The 16100-nt window shown below is 44.3% G+C and overlaps 1 protein-coding gene across 1 annotated transcript in view; it reads left to right on the top strand.

Annotated features, from left to right (window-relative positions):
- The window catches only part of pde10a (phosphodiesterase 10A), a 163129-nt gene that overhangs the window by 81654 nt on the left and 65375 nt on the right, over nt 1-16100 (top strand). Inside the window, exons 9-11 of the mRNA XM_078230471.1 lie at nt 718-860; nt 12702-12785; nt 14710-14860. Of these exons, the coding sequence (XP_078086597.1) occupies nt 718-860; nt 12702-12785; nt 14710-14860 (378 nt within the window). The remainder of the gene's footprint in view (nt 1-717; nt 861-12701; nt 12786-14709; nt 14861-16100) is intronic.

Below are 16100 nucleotides of genomic sequence, written 5' to 3'. Positions count from 1 at the left end.
AGTGTGTAGTCTTTTTGCCTACTGTGAAACTTTTCTTGTAGACCTTTTAGCTTTTTAATCTTTTCTCTTGATTAACTTCTTCATTGTTGTTTATGCCTTTTTTCATTTTATCTAGAGCTCCAAATGTGACCTGAAGAGAGCATTATAAAGCCTTTTCTATATCCTGACATGCCGGCTATCTATCTCAAAATTCATTTGCTTTTTTGGTTATCCATTTTATCTTTAAATTGAACTGTAATTGAAAATTTTGACATAATTTGCGGAAAATCACTGGTTTTGAAGTTCCCATATAATGAAGATTACCTTAGTCTATATCAACATGGTATCTTCACAACCATGTGGGTAGACATTTTCTTATTGCTATAGTATCGGTCTACTGATTAATTTATAAGTATAAAATGATCAGTTGGATTTTTTTCCCTAATCTGAATTTACAATCATGTTTCATTAGTTCGCAGATTTGTTAAGTAATAGCAGCAAATCCTTGCCAGGTTGAGATATAGAGGAATTCTTGCTGATCTGCAGAGAACCACAGATAATGTTCATAATTATATTAACTAAGTTTGCACATTTTGATGACTTTAATAAAACGAGGTGGAAGAATCATTCGGTGCGTGAGATGTATTCTTGTGTGACTTGATTGACATAATTGGCATCTTATGAAATAAATATGCATGTGACATCTTTCCCATTCTTCCTGCTTCATTTGTTTATCAGATGTACCACAGAATACAACAGTCAGAGTGTATTTATCGGGTCACAATGGAGAAGTTGGCTTATCATAGCATTTGCACAACTGAAGAATGGCAGGGCCTTATGAGATCTACACTTCCCAAAACCATTTGCAAAGAAATTGAAATGTAAGTGAACTTTAATTCAGCACTTGGAATAATAAATTATATGTTGTAAGAATAACAATAATGTTTACCATCTACCATACAAATCTGTAATGTAGTGTATGAATTTCAGTGTTCGAGCGACACCAAGTATATAGGTCATACATCCAAATGACTGGCAGATGGTATCAAACAGCATATCCGCTAAGCTGTTTGTGAAAAGCAGAGTACTGACCATATTCAACAGCCTATGCTAATGTTAGATGTGATTCTGTGATTAGACAGCTTTTGCTAAACAATCCCAAATATGCTAAGAATTGCACTAAAAAACAATTTAAGATTATCATCAAACTCGCTATGTGGCTCACTTACTCTTGCCCGAAGCTGCATATATTCATATACAGGGTCATGTCCTCTGCTGACAAAAGAACATGGCCAGTCGTTGCACCTTTAATGAATGAATAAAGACACATGCAAGGCAGTAGTTTCCTAGTGCTCTCCAGAGCAGCGCCTTGAGCAATCAGAGTCCACTTGCCAGCAAACAGCACCCTTTTCTCATGCAGTATGAATTGTTAACCCCTTTGAAATTTGGCATTTTTGCATCTGTCCTGATGGCCCATTACTTCCTGGTTCCCCAGTGTCACATTTAGAGGGTACCCCCAATGATGCGCTGGGGAACCCGCTAGGAAGTTACCACAGAAGGGTTTACCCAGCAATTGCCCAGAAGTGTTAACTTCCTCTGGACAATTGCACTGAGCTGGGAACAATCCGACAAAGCAATTTAAATTACTAACTTTGGATTGTTTTGACAGTTTTACCCTTCCAACTCCAGAGTAACTGTCTAAACACCCAGGTCCAGTCTCGCAGGGGACACCACATGTGCACACAAACTGCGCACCCCCCCCCCCCACCCCATGGGACTAACCACAGCACACCCACCCTCGACCCAACAGCCACCCGCCCCCCAGCCTTTCTGACCTGACCCCCTCACTGTCTGCTCTGACCCCTCCTCTGGCTCTGATTGCCCCTCCCCATCCCTCCCACCCCCCACTCTGACCCTGCCCCCTCTGCTCTGAAACCCCCCCGCCCCGGACCACCACTACCTCACCCCCGGTTTTGCTCACCCATCCCCTCCCGCCCCAGCCATCCCCCACGGTCTGCCCCCCTTCCCAGGTCTCCCTCATCCCTATCCCTCCCACTTAACTTCCTACCTTTGAAGCGTACCTTCTCCCTTTATACATCCCCTGCAGAAGCTAATGAGAGATGAAGGTTGGGCAGGCAGGAGCTTCGATATTCCAGTGTGGGTCCATTGAGAGTGACAATCCGACGGAGATTGCCACTCTGGAAGTTCAGTTCCAGGCCGATGTATGCAAGACAAATAGCTTCAACAGCATGTTTGTTTTTTCAGCAAGACTGTTGTGTTTGTTATATCAGTGCCAATTGGTGAAGTATGAAACTGGGCACTAATACTTTTCTTGATAATTGTTGTATTTACAGCATTAGCAGCATTACATTTATCTGCTTCCTCCCTCTCAATCTCGCTTTATACTCTTTTAATATGAAAAAATACAAAATAGACCAATTAACAAATCAGGTTAAAGAATTTTATTGTAATGGAAAGACCTTTGCATTTAGAACTACTTATTTGTATCATTTGAAAGAAGGCATTAGCTTATTTCATTAACATGAGAAGATCTTCAATACTTTGAGAATGGGGCACATGAGTCCCTTTGCTATCAGTTTGTGAAGGAGATGTTTCCTGTAGAAGGCAGCTGGTAAATTGGGTAGTAGAGGCATGAGGTTGGATGTTTTATTAAAAAAATAAGTACTTTTTAAATAACCAGAACTAGTTTTAAGTCACTTGCATCCTTCACTAATTGACAAGGAATCCTGATTAAAATTTGGCAGGTTTTCCAAAACATAATTCAGGGAGTAATGTAATAACAGAGGAAAAGAAATGAAGGAAGACCATAACCTAGACCAATGATACAGCAGAGTTGTGAGAAGCTGTATCAAGATTTCTAACAGTTGCTGGGACCAGAACACAAAATGTTCTACGTCAGAATTCCTCCTGTAGAGTCCTACTCGCCAAACCATAGGGGTGGGAAAGTGGTTAGCAGTGTTGCCTCACAGCGCCAGGGACTCAGGTTCGATTCCGGCCTTGGGTGACTGTCTGTGTGGAGTTTGCATGTTCTCCCCATGTTTGCGTGGGTTTCCTCCGGGTGCTGGGGTTTCCTTCCACAGTCCAAAGATGTGCATGTTAGGTGAATTGGCCATGCTAAATTGCCCCTTAGTATCCAAAGACATGTAAATTAGGTGGATTAGCCATGGTAAACACATGGGGTGGGCAGACTCGATGGGCCGAATGGCCCCCTTCTGCACCGGAGGGATTCTATGTTTCAAATCGCAGAAATGACGTGGAGGTGGATCACGATTGAGTCCAGGGTAACAAGGGGAGAATCAAGGGTGACAGAGGGTAGTCGAATGGTGATATTGGCTGGGTCTATGGTGATGGGTGGGAGTTGGTGGGTGACAGGGGAGGACAGAAGATGGTGGAGCAAGTTTGAAAGATGATGTGTAGCATTTTTCCAAACAGACCTTGACCACTCAGTTAATCAGTGAGATCCCTCAAGGTGGGAGGAGGGTCTTTTTGACTGAGTGAAGTCCACAGTTAACATGTGGCTGACTAAAGGGTCGCCCTAATAATTATGAGGCAACTAGATATCAAAGTGTTCTATTCTCTATGGTTAAACCCACATTTAAGTAGATTTGTTCCAACTCGGCTCTCATAACATTGAGATCCCAACAAGGTCTTTTACTGTCATTCATTTTGTGCCATTTGCGATAGGTGGTAATCAGAGGCAGGGATGAAGGGAAGGAGGTAGAATACCTTCAAGGGGCATGGCTAATGAGGGCAGCCAACTCGCAACTCCATTCTCCCAGATGAATGGTCAGGGCTGACAAGCAATCATGCTGTTAATCTTTCTATGTCAAGGCAATTTTCTCTCCATAACATTTCAAGGATAATAGAGACAAGCAGAAAAGTGTCCATGTGAGTCTTCTTGAACATGGCTTTCATCACCCTGGTCAAGGAGCAATGCCTCCATATGCGTTCATGTACGAATATGTGGAACACCTATCTCTGGTCTTCCAAATGTCCAGAAAGGGGTTTCCTCCGGGTGCTGGGGTTTCCTTCAACAGTCCAAAGATGTGCAGGTTAGGTGGATTGGCCATGCTAAATTGCCCCTTAGTGTCCAAAAATATGTAAATTAGGTGGATTAGCCATGGTAAATGCATAGGGCAGGGGGTGGGCAGACTCAATGGGCTGAATGGCCCCCTTCTGCACCGGAGGGATTCTATGTTTCAAATAGTAAAGATGCCATCTTCACAGTCAGTGATCAATGATGCAAGTGGAGAAACAGGCTTGAGAAAACCGATAGGGATGAGAACTCGGGGCGTTTTGGAAAGGCTGACACCCCAAATTTGGGACAAGTGAAGGGAAACCCTGTTAACTTCCTGCTCCAAACTGCATGGCTGTACCAAGTGCTGGACTCAAGGGTCTAATGCGCATTGGACCTGCTGTTCTTTACTAATTATACACATTCAGATGAGAATCCATTAGGTATTGTTGCTGCTTGTTGCTGTTGTTGGTTTCAATGGCCATCTGATCTTTTCAGACGTATACCAAAAGGGAAGGTTGATCAAGCAATCAAGGGCCAGGCTGCTGCACAGAAGCAACATGGATCCAAAAGACCTCAATGTTTCCAGTGTACAGGTCATCACATACACAGCACTGTGCTCACATTACAAGGATTGGGTCTTGATAGTTATCGGTGCAGACTCAATAGGCTGAATGGCCTCCTACACAGTAGGGATTCTATGAGACCATTCAAGAGGAACTACTATTGATTGCTCAAAGAGGAGTGGAGCATGCAGGCTCTTCTTGACGCTGCCTTGTTGATAGTTGTAAAAAGAAAGAGGAGAAGTGTCCCTCGCTAATTTTTAAAGACTCACTCATGGAATGCAGGCATTGCTGGCTAGGCCAGCATTTATTGCCCGAGCCTAATTGTCCTTAAGAAGGTGGTGATGAGCTGTCTACTGAACCGCTGCAGTCAATGGAGTGTAAGTACACCCACAGTGCTGTTAAAGAGCAAGTTGTAGGATTTTGACCCAGTGACAGTGAAGAGAAACTGCCAGGTGGTGATGTTCCCATGTATCTGCTGCTCTTGTCCTTCTAGATGATAATGGTCATGGGTTTGAAAGATGCTGTCTAAGGAGGCTTGATGAATTCCTGCAGTGCATCTTATGGATGATACACATAGTTCTTACTGTGTCTCAGTGGTGGAGGTGCCAGTTAAGCATGCTGTTTTGTCCTGGATGAAATCAAGCTTCTAGATTGTTGTTTGAGCTGCACTTATCCAGGCAAGTGGAGATATCCCATTACACCCCTGACTTGTGCCTTGTAGATAGTGGACAGGCTTTGGGAAGTTGGGAGGAAAGTCACTCGCCACAGGATTCCTTGGCCGCAATTTAGCTGCCGTGCTAGCTGCAGGACAAATCCGTAATGGCCATAAGCTGAATTTGTGCCAGAGAGATTTCCGAATACGATCTTCCCAGCTCCCTGATCAGGTTCGTGCCCAGAAGGAGTGCAAGCCTGATTAGCATATATTATAATATATTTTCATATAATTGGCAGATTTAAAGCTGCTACTTCCACCCTCAATGCATTGCGTGATGTCACACTGGCACAAATCATTACTGGTTTTCAAAAACAAAAATCAGTCAACTGCCAAGGACAGGCCCACTGGCAAGCCCTATTGGGGGGCTTCCCTTTACATGTGATGAAGTGGGCTGTCAGGTGGAGAGGTCCCTGAAGCCTGTGGGGGGAGGGGTCGCCCCATTGCTTGTGAGGTGGGGGGTGGAGTCATGATGCTTGTGGAGGGGTCTCTATCTGTGGGAAAGTAGGGGGGAGAGGGGTTCATTTCAAACACTTATCGGGGTGCCATTTAAAATGGCGCCCTAATCTCTGTGGAGCTGGTCCTGGCAGCTCCATCAGGTCCCACCCCACCAGAGTGACGACACAAACCATGCCCCCAGGTTTTCTCTGCACTGAGTGCCAGAAAATATTTAGTGAAAACTCAGCTGTGCGTCTGGAGAGATACATTTGGTGCAACCAAGGAACTGCAGAAGACACAGCTCGTACCTGGAGCTGAATGACAGACAGTACTGGAGGTGAATTCTCTTGTTTAGGGATGTGGTCGCACATATTTGCCACCTTCCTGTGACAAAGGATAAAGGGCGCAAGGACTTGGTGGACATTCCATGCTGGTGGCTCTGTGGCTCTGAAGGTTACCGATGCACTAAACATTTTCACTACCTGATCCTTCCAGGGCTCCACTCAAGACCTTTGTTGAACCTCATAATCGGCAACACACAAAAACATTAGTGCGATGACAGTTACCCTTATCAATAAAGCTCACCATTATATGCAGTTCCGCATGCAGGAAGCAAGCCAGAGAGCTATGGGATTTGTTGTCAGGTTTCTTGTAAATGCAGGGCACCACTGACTGCATACATGTAGTGTATCCGGAGCGGAGAAGCTACGACATCTCCTTGGGAGCCTTCAACATGTCATTGATGAAGATGAACATCTCGCCAAGGCCATCCCCACACCCCCACTTCTTGCCTTCAAACAACCACACAACCTCAAACAGACCATTGTCCACGCAAACTACCCAGCCTTCAGGAGAACAGTGACCACGGCACCACACAACCCTGCCACAGCAATCTCTGCAAGACGTGCCGGATCATCGACACGGATGCCATCATCTCACGCGAGAACACCATCCACCAGGTACACGGTACATACTCTTGCAACTCGGCCAACATTGTCTACCTGTTACGCTGCAGGAAAGGATGTCCCGAGGCATGGTACATTGGGGAAACCATGCAGCCGCTACGACAACGGATGAATGAACACCGCTCGACAATCACCAGGCAAGACTGTTCTCTTCCTGTTGGGGAGCACTTGAGCGGTCACGGGCATTCAGCCTCTGATCTCCGGGTAAGCGTTCTCCAAGGCGGCCTTCACAACACATGACAGCGCAGAGTTGCTGAGCAGAGACTGATAGCCAGGTTCCGCACACATGAGGACGGCCTCAACCGGGATATTGGGTTCATGTCACACTATCTGCAACCCCCACAACTTGCCTGGATGTGCAAAATCTTACTAGCTGTCCTGTCTGGAGACAATACACATCTCTTTAACCTGTGCTTAATGCTCCCTCCACTCGCATTGTCTGTACCTTTAAGACTTGATTAGCTGTAAAGGCTCACATTCCAATCATTATTCATGTAAATTGAGTTTGTGTCTTTGTGCCCTGTTTGTGAGCAGAACTCCCACCCACCTGACGAAGCGACAGCCTGTTCCAAAAGCTAGGAGTTTAAGAATGACAGGTGTATTGACCAGCATCCATGATGCGCCTTTGCTGATGGCACTGGCGCGGAATGCAGGCTACTTACTGTGGTGGGATTGTTTGAGAATCAAGGAATTGATGTTCCAGAACGGAGTTCTTTGGGGTTTGGGAGAGGCGAGGTGGGGAGCACTTGTTTGACCCTAAATGCACGTAAAGCATTGTATCACTTGAATTTCCATTGAATCCATGAAACTTGGAGAAGGAATATAGCAGAAGGAATTAATGCAATGCATGAATATCTTTGCCACCATTGTTCATTCAAAGCCCTTTAAATTTTCTAACCATGTCACTATGCCTGGGTGCAGCCTCAAGATCCGGGGGCACCCTGCTGGATGCTATGCCCTACTGTCTAAGGTGACTTCAGCATGCATCCTCTGGAAGCCCAAGGCCATGAGGGCCTTAGCTTGCTAAAGTTCTCCTGCTCTGGGACGTGCCCCCCACCCCCCCTTCCCCAAGTCTGACCTGTTGCAGGTAATGGGGTCACTGGCGGGGGGAAATTAGAAGGGCAACCTTGGAATGTCCTGGTTAGCATTCCTTTTTCTGGATGCCCGATGGCCCCTCCGAGTTCTTGAGGAGAAGGAACATCTTGAGGGAGATCAAGGTAACCTAACTGATCCCTCTCACTGAGCCACTGCAGAAAAGCACCCATGGCTAGAGCATTGGAATGCAGGCCTGAGCGTAAATCTGGTAGAAACTGTGTGTTATGCTGGCCCTGGATCTCTAAGCAACCACCACCCTTCCCACTGAGAGTTTGATAGGTTCCAATGCAGGAGCCACAACATCAGATAGAATACTGACAGACTGCTCCATCCTTCATCCCATTCTGCTGATGATCTTCGAGAACTCTTTGTTTCCCTGCCTCTCTATGCATCTGCAACATTTGTCCTCGGGCCAATTGCAGAGGTTCATCAGACTCAGCAGGGACTTGGTCAACGGCAGTCCACCAAGTGTCAGAGACCTTGGCTGTTGCTGCCTCCACCTGCTATGGACCCATATCTGTGAGTTGATCACCAGATTGTGAACCTAAAGCTACTCTAGATCCCACCAAGGTGTATGTATCTGCACTGGTGGAGGATGGAGGTGAATGTAGTGATGGTTGTATGTCCTCTCCTTCCTCCTATGAGGTGGCTTTGAGGTTGGGGCTTTCTCTTGTGAAGAACAATGTCCTCCTCTTCTTGCTGGTACCTGGAATGGAGAAAGTTAGAGAATTGGTGATTGACTAGACAGGCTCATATATTACAGATCACTCACACTAACTGTATGTGTGATGTTGCTGTATAATGGATGCTTCCTCACTGGGTTATTGGGGGAGATTGATCTCACCTTCCATGCAGTCAGCGTCTGTGTCCTCCCCTGCCAGCTCTGCAGCCTGCTCCTCAAATGGAGTGAGGATCCCGAGCTCCGGACAGTTCCCTCCTGACCTGGCTCTCTCATGTTTGTTATGGGCATTCCTCTCTTGCATTAAAGAGATAGATTGAATGTGAGCACTATGAATGAATGAGTAGTTCAGAAACTTACATGCCTATTGTATGTGCTAAGCCTTCTCCAGTAAGGGATTAAGATGCCATTTATTTAGGGACTTGTATGACGTGATCTTTAAATGGCTATGACACTTTGAATGCTGATGAGCCATTCACTAATTGTCTGTGAAATCCCTGTAAAAATAACATTTGGACCAGCTGATACCCTTACGAGAGTGAGTTTTCAGTGCGTAGAAGTTTGACTTAAAATAAAAGCAGAAAATGCTAGAAAAATTCAGCAGGCCTGGCAACATCTGTGGAAAAAGAAATAGTGCTAATGTTTCGAGTCTGTAGACTCTTCTTCAGAGCAATGGAGAGGAAGAAATGTGGTGAACTTTATATTGTTCAAGAGGGAGTGGAGCATATAGAGCAAAATAGAAGGTCATGGTTAGGTGGAAATGAGGAGAGATTTGACAAAGGTGTTATGGGTACAAGACAAAGGGAATATTAATGTTAAAGACTATATGATACTGACATGTAGGTAAGTTAGAAGAATGTGCTAATAGCAGAACACAGGTCAGCACTCTGTAAAAACAAAATTTAAGAACAAGTGACAGGTGGCCCTGTAGGGAGGGGAGCATCAGGACAGAAAACAAGAATTACAAAAGGAGAGTCAAGATGGAGGCGAGAGTTCATAGTCTGAAGTTGTTGAACTCAGTATTAAATCCAGAAGGCTGTAAAGTGCCTAATCGGAAGATGAGATGCTATTCCTCCAGTTTGCATTTGGTTTCACTGGAACATTACAGCAGGCCAAGGACAAACATGTTGGCAAGAAAGCAAGATAGTGAGTTGAAATGGCAAACAACAGGAAGGCCAGAATCATGCTTGTAGACTGACCGAAGGTGTTTCACAAAATGGTCATCTAGTCTACGTTTAGTCTACCCAATGTACAGGAGACCACATTGGGAGCAGCAAATGCATCAAATTGAAGGAGGTGCAATGTTACTTCACCTGAAAGGAGTGTTTGGCGCCTTGGATGGTGAGGAGGGAGGAGGCAAAGGGGCAGATATGGTACCTTCTGAGATTGAGTGGGAAGGGGAAAAAGAGATGGAAGAGTGATTCAGGGAGCAGTCCCTGTGGAATGTTGACGGGGGGGGGGGGGTGAGGGACAGATGTGTTTGTTGATGCCATTATGCTGGAGTTGGAGGAAATGGCGGAGGACAATCTTTTGAATGCAGAGTTTGGTGGGGTGAAAAGTGAGGACCTAGGGTCCATATCATGGTTCAAGGAGGGAGGGGAAGGGGTGAGGGCAGAGATGCGGGAGATGTGTCAGACATGGTTGAGTGCCCCAACAACCACAGCAGAGAGGGTATCCCTCAGTTTAGGCAAAAGAAGACATATCAGAAGCGCCATTTGAAAGGTATTATCATCAGGACAGATGCAGCAGAGACAAAGAAACTGAGAGAATGGGATGGAAGCAGGGGTTTAAGGAGCTACGGCCGAGGTTACTGTGGGAGTCGATGGGCTTGTAATGAATATTGGTAATTAGCCTTTCACCAGAAGTGGAGACAAAGCTGAAGGGAAGTGTCGGGAGATGGACCATGTGAAGGTGAGAGTGGTGTGGAAATTGGAAGCAAAACCAATTGAAATTTGTTAGTCCAGTTTGACTTAACCTAGCAAGCACAGCAGACCATTCATCCTATTCCTGCAAATCTTCAGCCATGTTGCTAAACCAAGAAAGTACTTGACAGAGAACAATGACTAGGAACAAACGAGACATTTTCATGTTGGCAGGCCATAAAGAGTGGGGTACCAGATGGATAAATGCTTGGGCTTCATTTAGGTAGTGGTTTAGATGAGAGGACCAAGTGTAATGTATTCAAGTTGGCTAACAGTACAAAGTTAAGTGGGAAGCAATCTGTGCAGAGAGTAATAACAAAGCTTCAAAGGAATATAAACAGGTTAATTTAGTGGACATAACATGGCAGTTGGAATATAATTTATCAACATTGGAAAGCAAAATAAGAAAGCAAATTTTCTTTTAAGTGGTGAACAATTAGGAAACATTGGTATTCTGAGCGACCTCGAGTCCTTGAACATAAGTCATAGAAAGTTAACATACATGTACAGCATGCAATCAGGAAAGCAAATGGTATGTTAGTCTTTATTTCGAAGCAGTTGAAGTAGAAGAGTGAAGAAGTCTTACTGAAAAGCATGAAGCCTTAGTGAGACCACATCTAGAGTATTTTGTGCAGTTTAGGTTTCCTTCGGGGTGATTCTCTCACCTCGCCGTGTATGCTGCAGATCGCGCCAATCCTAGAGAATCCTATTGGCCTAAAAATCGGTTGTGCACTCGGCACCAGTTTATGATCATCCAAGCCCCCTTTCCAATGGTGCGAGCAAGATTGCACCCAGAAAGAGCATGAGGTTGATCTGCATGAGATTGACTGGATTTCAATTTCATTTTGGCACATGATCTCACCTTTCTGAAGGTCATGCCTGCGCGAATCACTACTCTTCTTCACTAGCGGAGACCTGGCATGAAGACCATGCAAGGAGACATGGGGGCCATGGAAGCCCCCAGGATAGCTGGGGGCATGGCAGGAGGGTGCCTACCTGGCAGTGCCCACCTGGCATACTGTTGGTGGCCACCAGGCACTCTGGCAGTGCCAGCTAGGCGCTGCCAGTGTGCCAGTGGCAATTCCAATGGGGTGGAGCCTGGGTGGGGGCTATGCAAGAGGGCTATGACAGGAGGGCCGTGCAGAGGTGGATAATGTCAGGGGTCATAATGGGCATGTTGGGTTCATGGTGGAGGGGTATGTTGAGGGTCATGATGTGGGGATGGGAACATAAGGGGTCAGGCAGGGGAACCCATCAGGAGGTCCCCGATGCCCGGTGAGCTGTGTCGGGGAGGGGGTGGGAGATCATGTTGCCAATGAAGGGGAGGGGGTCCCAATGTCTGGGGGAGGGAGGGGGTCTCCAGGCCACTGTGAACCTGCGTGTTAACCCCCATTTCTCTCCCCCCTCCCCCGAGTGTGGGAGGATTGCAGTGCCAAGCACGCCTAAGAAACCAGTAAAAGTCACTCCTCTTTCTCGTCGTGATGGCACTTTTTCTGCCCCTATCTAGGAAAGGATATACTGGGCTTGTTTTACAAAACTGATTCCTAGGGTGAAAGGATTATTTCAAGAGGAGAGATTTAACAGACTGATCATTTAGTCCCTGCAATTTAGAGGTAATCTCATTGAACTATATAAAATTCTTTAGGGCTTATGGTTGATGTTGGAAGGGTGGCTTCCCGTTTGAGGAGCCTAGAACTAGGGATTACAATCTCAGAATAAGGGGCATATATATTCTCTCTCATTTGGGAGATGAAGAGAAATGTGTTCTTTTGAAGGTTTATGAATCTTTGGAATTCTCTATTTATGAGAGTGGTGGGTGCTCAGTCGTTGATAGATTTTTGTATACTAAGAAGTTGAGGGATATGGTGAAATTGTGGTAAAAAGTCAGCTCTGATTGTATTGATTGGTTGAGCAGGCTCATAGGGGCGGAATGGCCTATTTTTACTCCGACTTTTTAATGTTTTGTTAACCAAACAATGCAGCTCTTCCACAACTGCTAGCCTACTTTCTCTCAGTATTATTACTTCTGGTATTATTTTCTTACCTTTTAATAAACACGTGGTGAGGTTTCTTGGTGGGGTGGGGAGTATAGAGGTGGGTGGTGGAAAGAAGCTGCCCTCCTGAAAAAAATAGTGAATCATCAGTGTAGCTAATTATAGTATTTAATTATTCAACCTTTCCCTAGAAAACACATTTTCTTGTCGTGTAATGCAAATTGGAGCAAATATAAGGTAAATATGTGCAAATATTGATGATTGCTTTGGGAATATCTATTATATTGGTAATCCTTTTATATTATTTTATCTCAGGTTCCACTTCGATATCACCCCTTATGAGGACTACTGGGCAACCTGTTTTGTCTACATGGTTCACAACTGCTGTGGAAAGAACAGGTACAGACCATAAAATAATTCCATTTTTATTTTTCTTAATGAGCACAAAATGCATTGACAAGTCACAGTGGAGATTAAATCTGTATCCCATTTTAATAACAATCATCTTGTACCTTAACACTGTGTTACTTTTAGTGCTGGATTAGTGTAGTTGGATATTATTCATCAATATGAGTTCTCAGGTATAACAGTTATTGAAGGCTCTCTGATTCTTATTACAGACCAGGGGTGCAGCATCAAGCACCTGTTACTTTCTTCCAAACCACTGCAGTTGGTAACGTCCTTGGTTGTCTGTGAAGTCTGTTACAATCTGGCTAGGGGCCATTAATGTTTAAGGAGAAATCTGAACATGTTTTAACCAATAGAAAGAACTATGCCACAAAATTTCACTATATTTAACAAACCAAACTTTATTATACATGAAAGGTAGTTGGATTGGTCATGCTAAATTGCCCCTTAGTATCCAAAGATGTGTAGGATAGGTGGATTAGCCATGGTAAATGGGTGGGGTTGCAGAGATAGGGCGGAGGGGAGAACCTGGGTGGGATGCTCTTTTGGAGAGTCAGTGCAGACGCAATAGTCTGGTGGCTCCTTCTGCACTGAGGGATTCTATAGAAAGAATTAAACAACGCAAGCACTATTAACTGAACAAAATTGTTTATAACTACATATGTTATACACTCATGCTTATTTAATTCTCCCAGGAATTCCATTCTAAGACACATTAATCTTATTTACTTCTGTAGGGACCACCCATAGGTATGCCATGGTGCTCTGGAAAATTCTCCTCCTCTCCAACTATTCAACAGAGATTTAAAAAATCATTTACCATCTCCCAATTGTGAATGCCTCAGTCTCTTGTTATGGTTACTTTCCTAATACTTCCAAGCTACTCTGTTGGGGTTTTTTTCCCACAAGATGTTGTGGGGCCCATTGTAGATTCTTCCTTTTAAAATAGGCAATTTTCTAGCTTCTCTTCCTTCACAAATTTCAAACTGAGATTAAGTCTCACTCACATTCCACATAGTGAATGATTAAGTTTTTTTTAACTCTGTTTACAGCGCAGATCTAGCTAACTGCCAATTATTATGGCTATATCTATTGCAGCAACACTTTATCATCAGTAGGGTAAAACTAACCTGTCTCACAATGGTCTAAACCCAGCTCACGTTCCCTATATCTCAGTGAGCTGCAAACTACGCAATGTCAAAACTTCAACTAATTTTCCCAGAAAACATCCAGATAAATTGAAGCAAGAAAACCACCCTATTAAATTCCACCCATCTCCATGATGGTATAACAGTTCTGGAATGTCCTCAAATGAACTTCTAGGTTAATTATCCCTCATTTAAAATTTAATTTTTGATCTGTTGAACTAACTGGACTTTATGGCCTGAGTACTTACAAACTGTGCTTCTCACTCCTCATTTCCTAACTTCCAAAACAGAACACCTCTCTAGATTGCCATTACTGCCAAAAATTGAAGTTGGCATATCTCCAGTTCTTTAGCCAAGTAAGCCCATTTTCTGTTTTATAGCTCTATCACTTCTTTTCTGGATTTTCTTCTGAACTGCCATTTTTTGAGGTGTTCTCATCATCTCTGAAGCGCAGCATTTTAATTACCTTACCTTTATAACTCTAACCTGCCCAGAACTAAAAGTTACCCCTTAAATATTAACATGAACCATGAGGTAGATACTAGCAACATGTTGATGAGCTATCCCCTGCAAAAGATGCCTTACATTTTGCAGAAAATTAGTTCCTTAATAGATATGTCATCTTACCCATTAAAAGCAATATTTGCTTCAGAATCCTGACAATTTACAATAGGGATAATGTTTGCTCTCTGTTATCTGGAACCATTGGCATTTCTGGTCTTTATTTAATTGATGTCTTCCCTCTCACTATGTTCTTCTCTACCTAGCTTTGATCTGGAGAAACTGTGTCGCTTTACTATGTCAGTGAAGAAAAACTACCGCCGTGTGCCCTACCACAATTGGAAGCATGCAGTCACTGTGGCACATTGCATGTATAGCATCCTGCAAAGAGTTCAGGGAACATTCTCGCAGCTGGAGGTAGGTGAATGAATTTTTTCTATCATTGCTTTGGACATGCACACCCCAAGAACATTTATTAACTTATATTCACCTTAAAGACAAATCATAGTCCCAGCCAAATAACTGAACTGAAAAACTCATGAAGTGGTACATACTGAATGAGCAATAAATAGGGCTCATGTGCACTATGGATCTGTGTTAGCCTTCTATCACATCACAATCCATTATGCACAGTTTGCTGTCACTCAAGGTCATATACAAAGTCATTGGGAAGTACCTCAAAGTGTTCCAAGAAAGCCTTGGGAAGATTAAAGGTGCCAGGACCAAGTTCTCCATAGACTCAGAGGCCCAACCTAAATATTTCAAGGCACAACCAGTCCCCTATGCCCTACGTGCCAAAGTAGAGGAATGCCTAGAGGAACCTGGTATTATACGCCCAGTACAATTCGTCAAATGGGCCAAAGCTGTTGACCCAGTTTTAAAACCCGACAATTCGGTGTATCTCTGTGGGTACTATAAGCTGATGGTCAACAGAGATCCCCTATGCCACGCATACAAAACTTGTACGTAAAACTGGCTGGGGGACCATTTATTTTCAAAATTGGATATGAACCACGCCTACCTCCAACGGGATCTTGAGATGTCATTCAGGAAATACGCCACTATAAATACTCACAAAGAACTATATGTGTACACTCGCTTGCCTTTTGGGATGGGTTCAACTTGTGCCATTTTTCAAAGGGTGATGGAGAGCATCCATCAAGGGGTGCCCAGAATTGCAGTCCACCTAGATGACATTTTAATCTCAGGAGCTACTGTGAAGGAACATTTGGAGAGTTTGGAGAAGGTTTTATGACGTTCTCTGAGGCTGGTGTCAGGCTAAAAAAGGAAAAAGTAAAGTACCTTGGGTACAGAGCCGTCAAGGATGGACTACAGCCTGTCGAGGAGAAGGTGAACGCCATTAAAGGGGTTCCAACTCCAAGGAACACAACGGAGTTGAAGTTTTTCCTAGGTCTCATGAACTACTATGGGAAATTCGTACTGAACCTGGTGACCCTGCTGGCACCCCTCCATGTTATACTAAAAAATATCAGGAATGTTTGTGGTAAATGCCATAGGAGAAATCCTTTACAAGGGTCAAACAAATTGCTGTTGACAAACATATTGGACCATTATGATCCACGGAGACCATTCCTCGTAAACTGCAACTCCTCCCCCTATGTGATAGGAGTGGTACTGTCGCACCGTTGGGAAAAGG

Source organism: Mustelus asterias, chromosome 15 (assembly GCF_964213995.1).
Source record: "Mustelus asterias chromosome 15, sMusAst1.hap1.1, whole genome shotgun sequence".
Classification (NCBI taxonomy): domain Eukaryota; kingdom Metazoa; phylum Chordata; class Chondrichthyes; order Carcharhiniformes; family Triakidae; genus Mustelus; species Mustelus asterias.
Note: the sequence above shows the minus strand (reverse complement) of the source record. Positions and strands in the feature narration are given on the sequence as shown.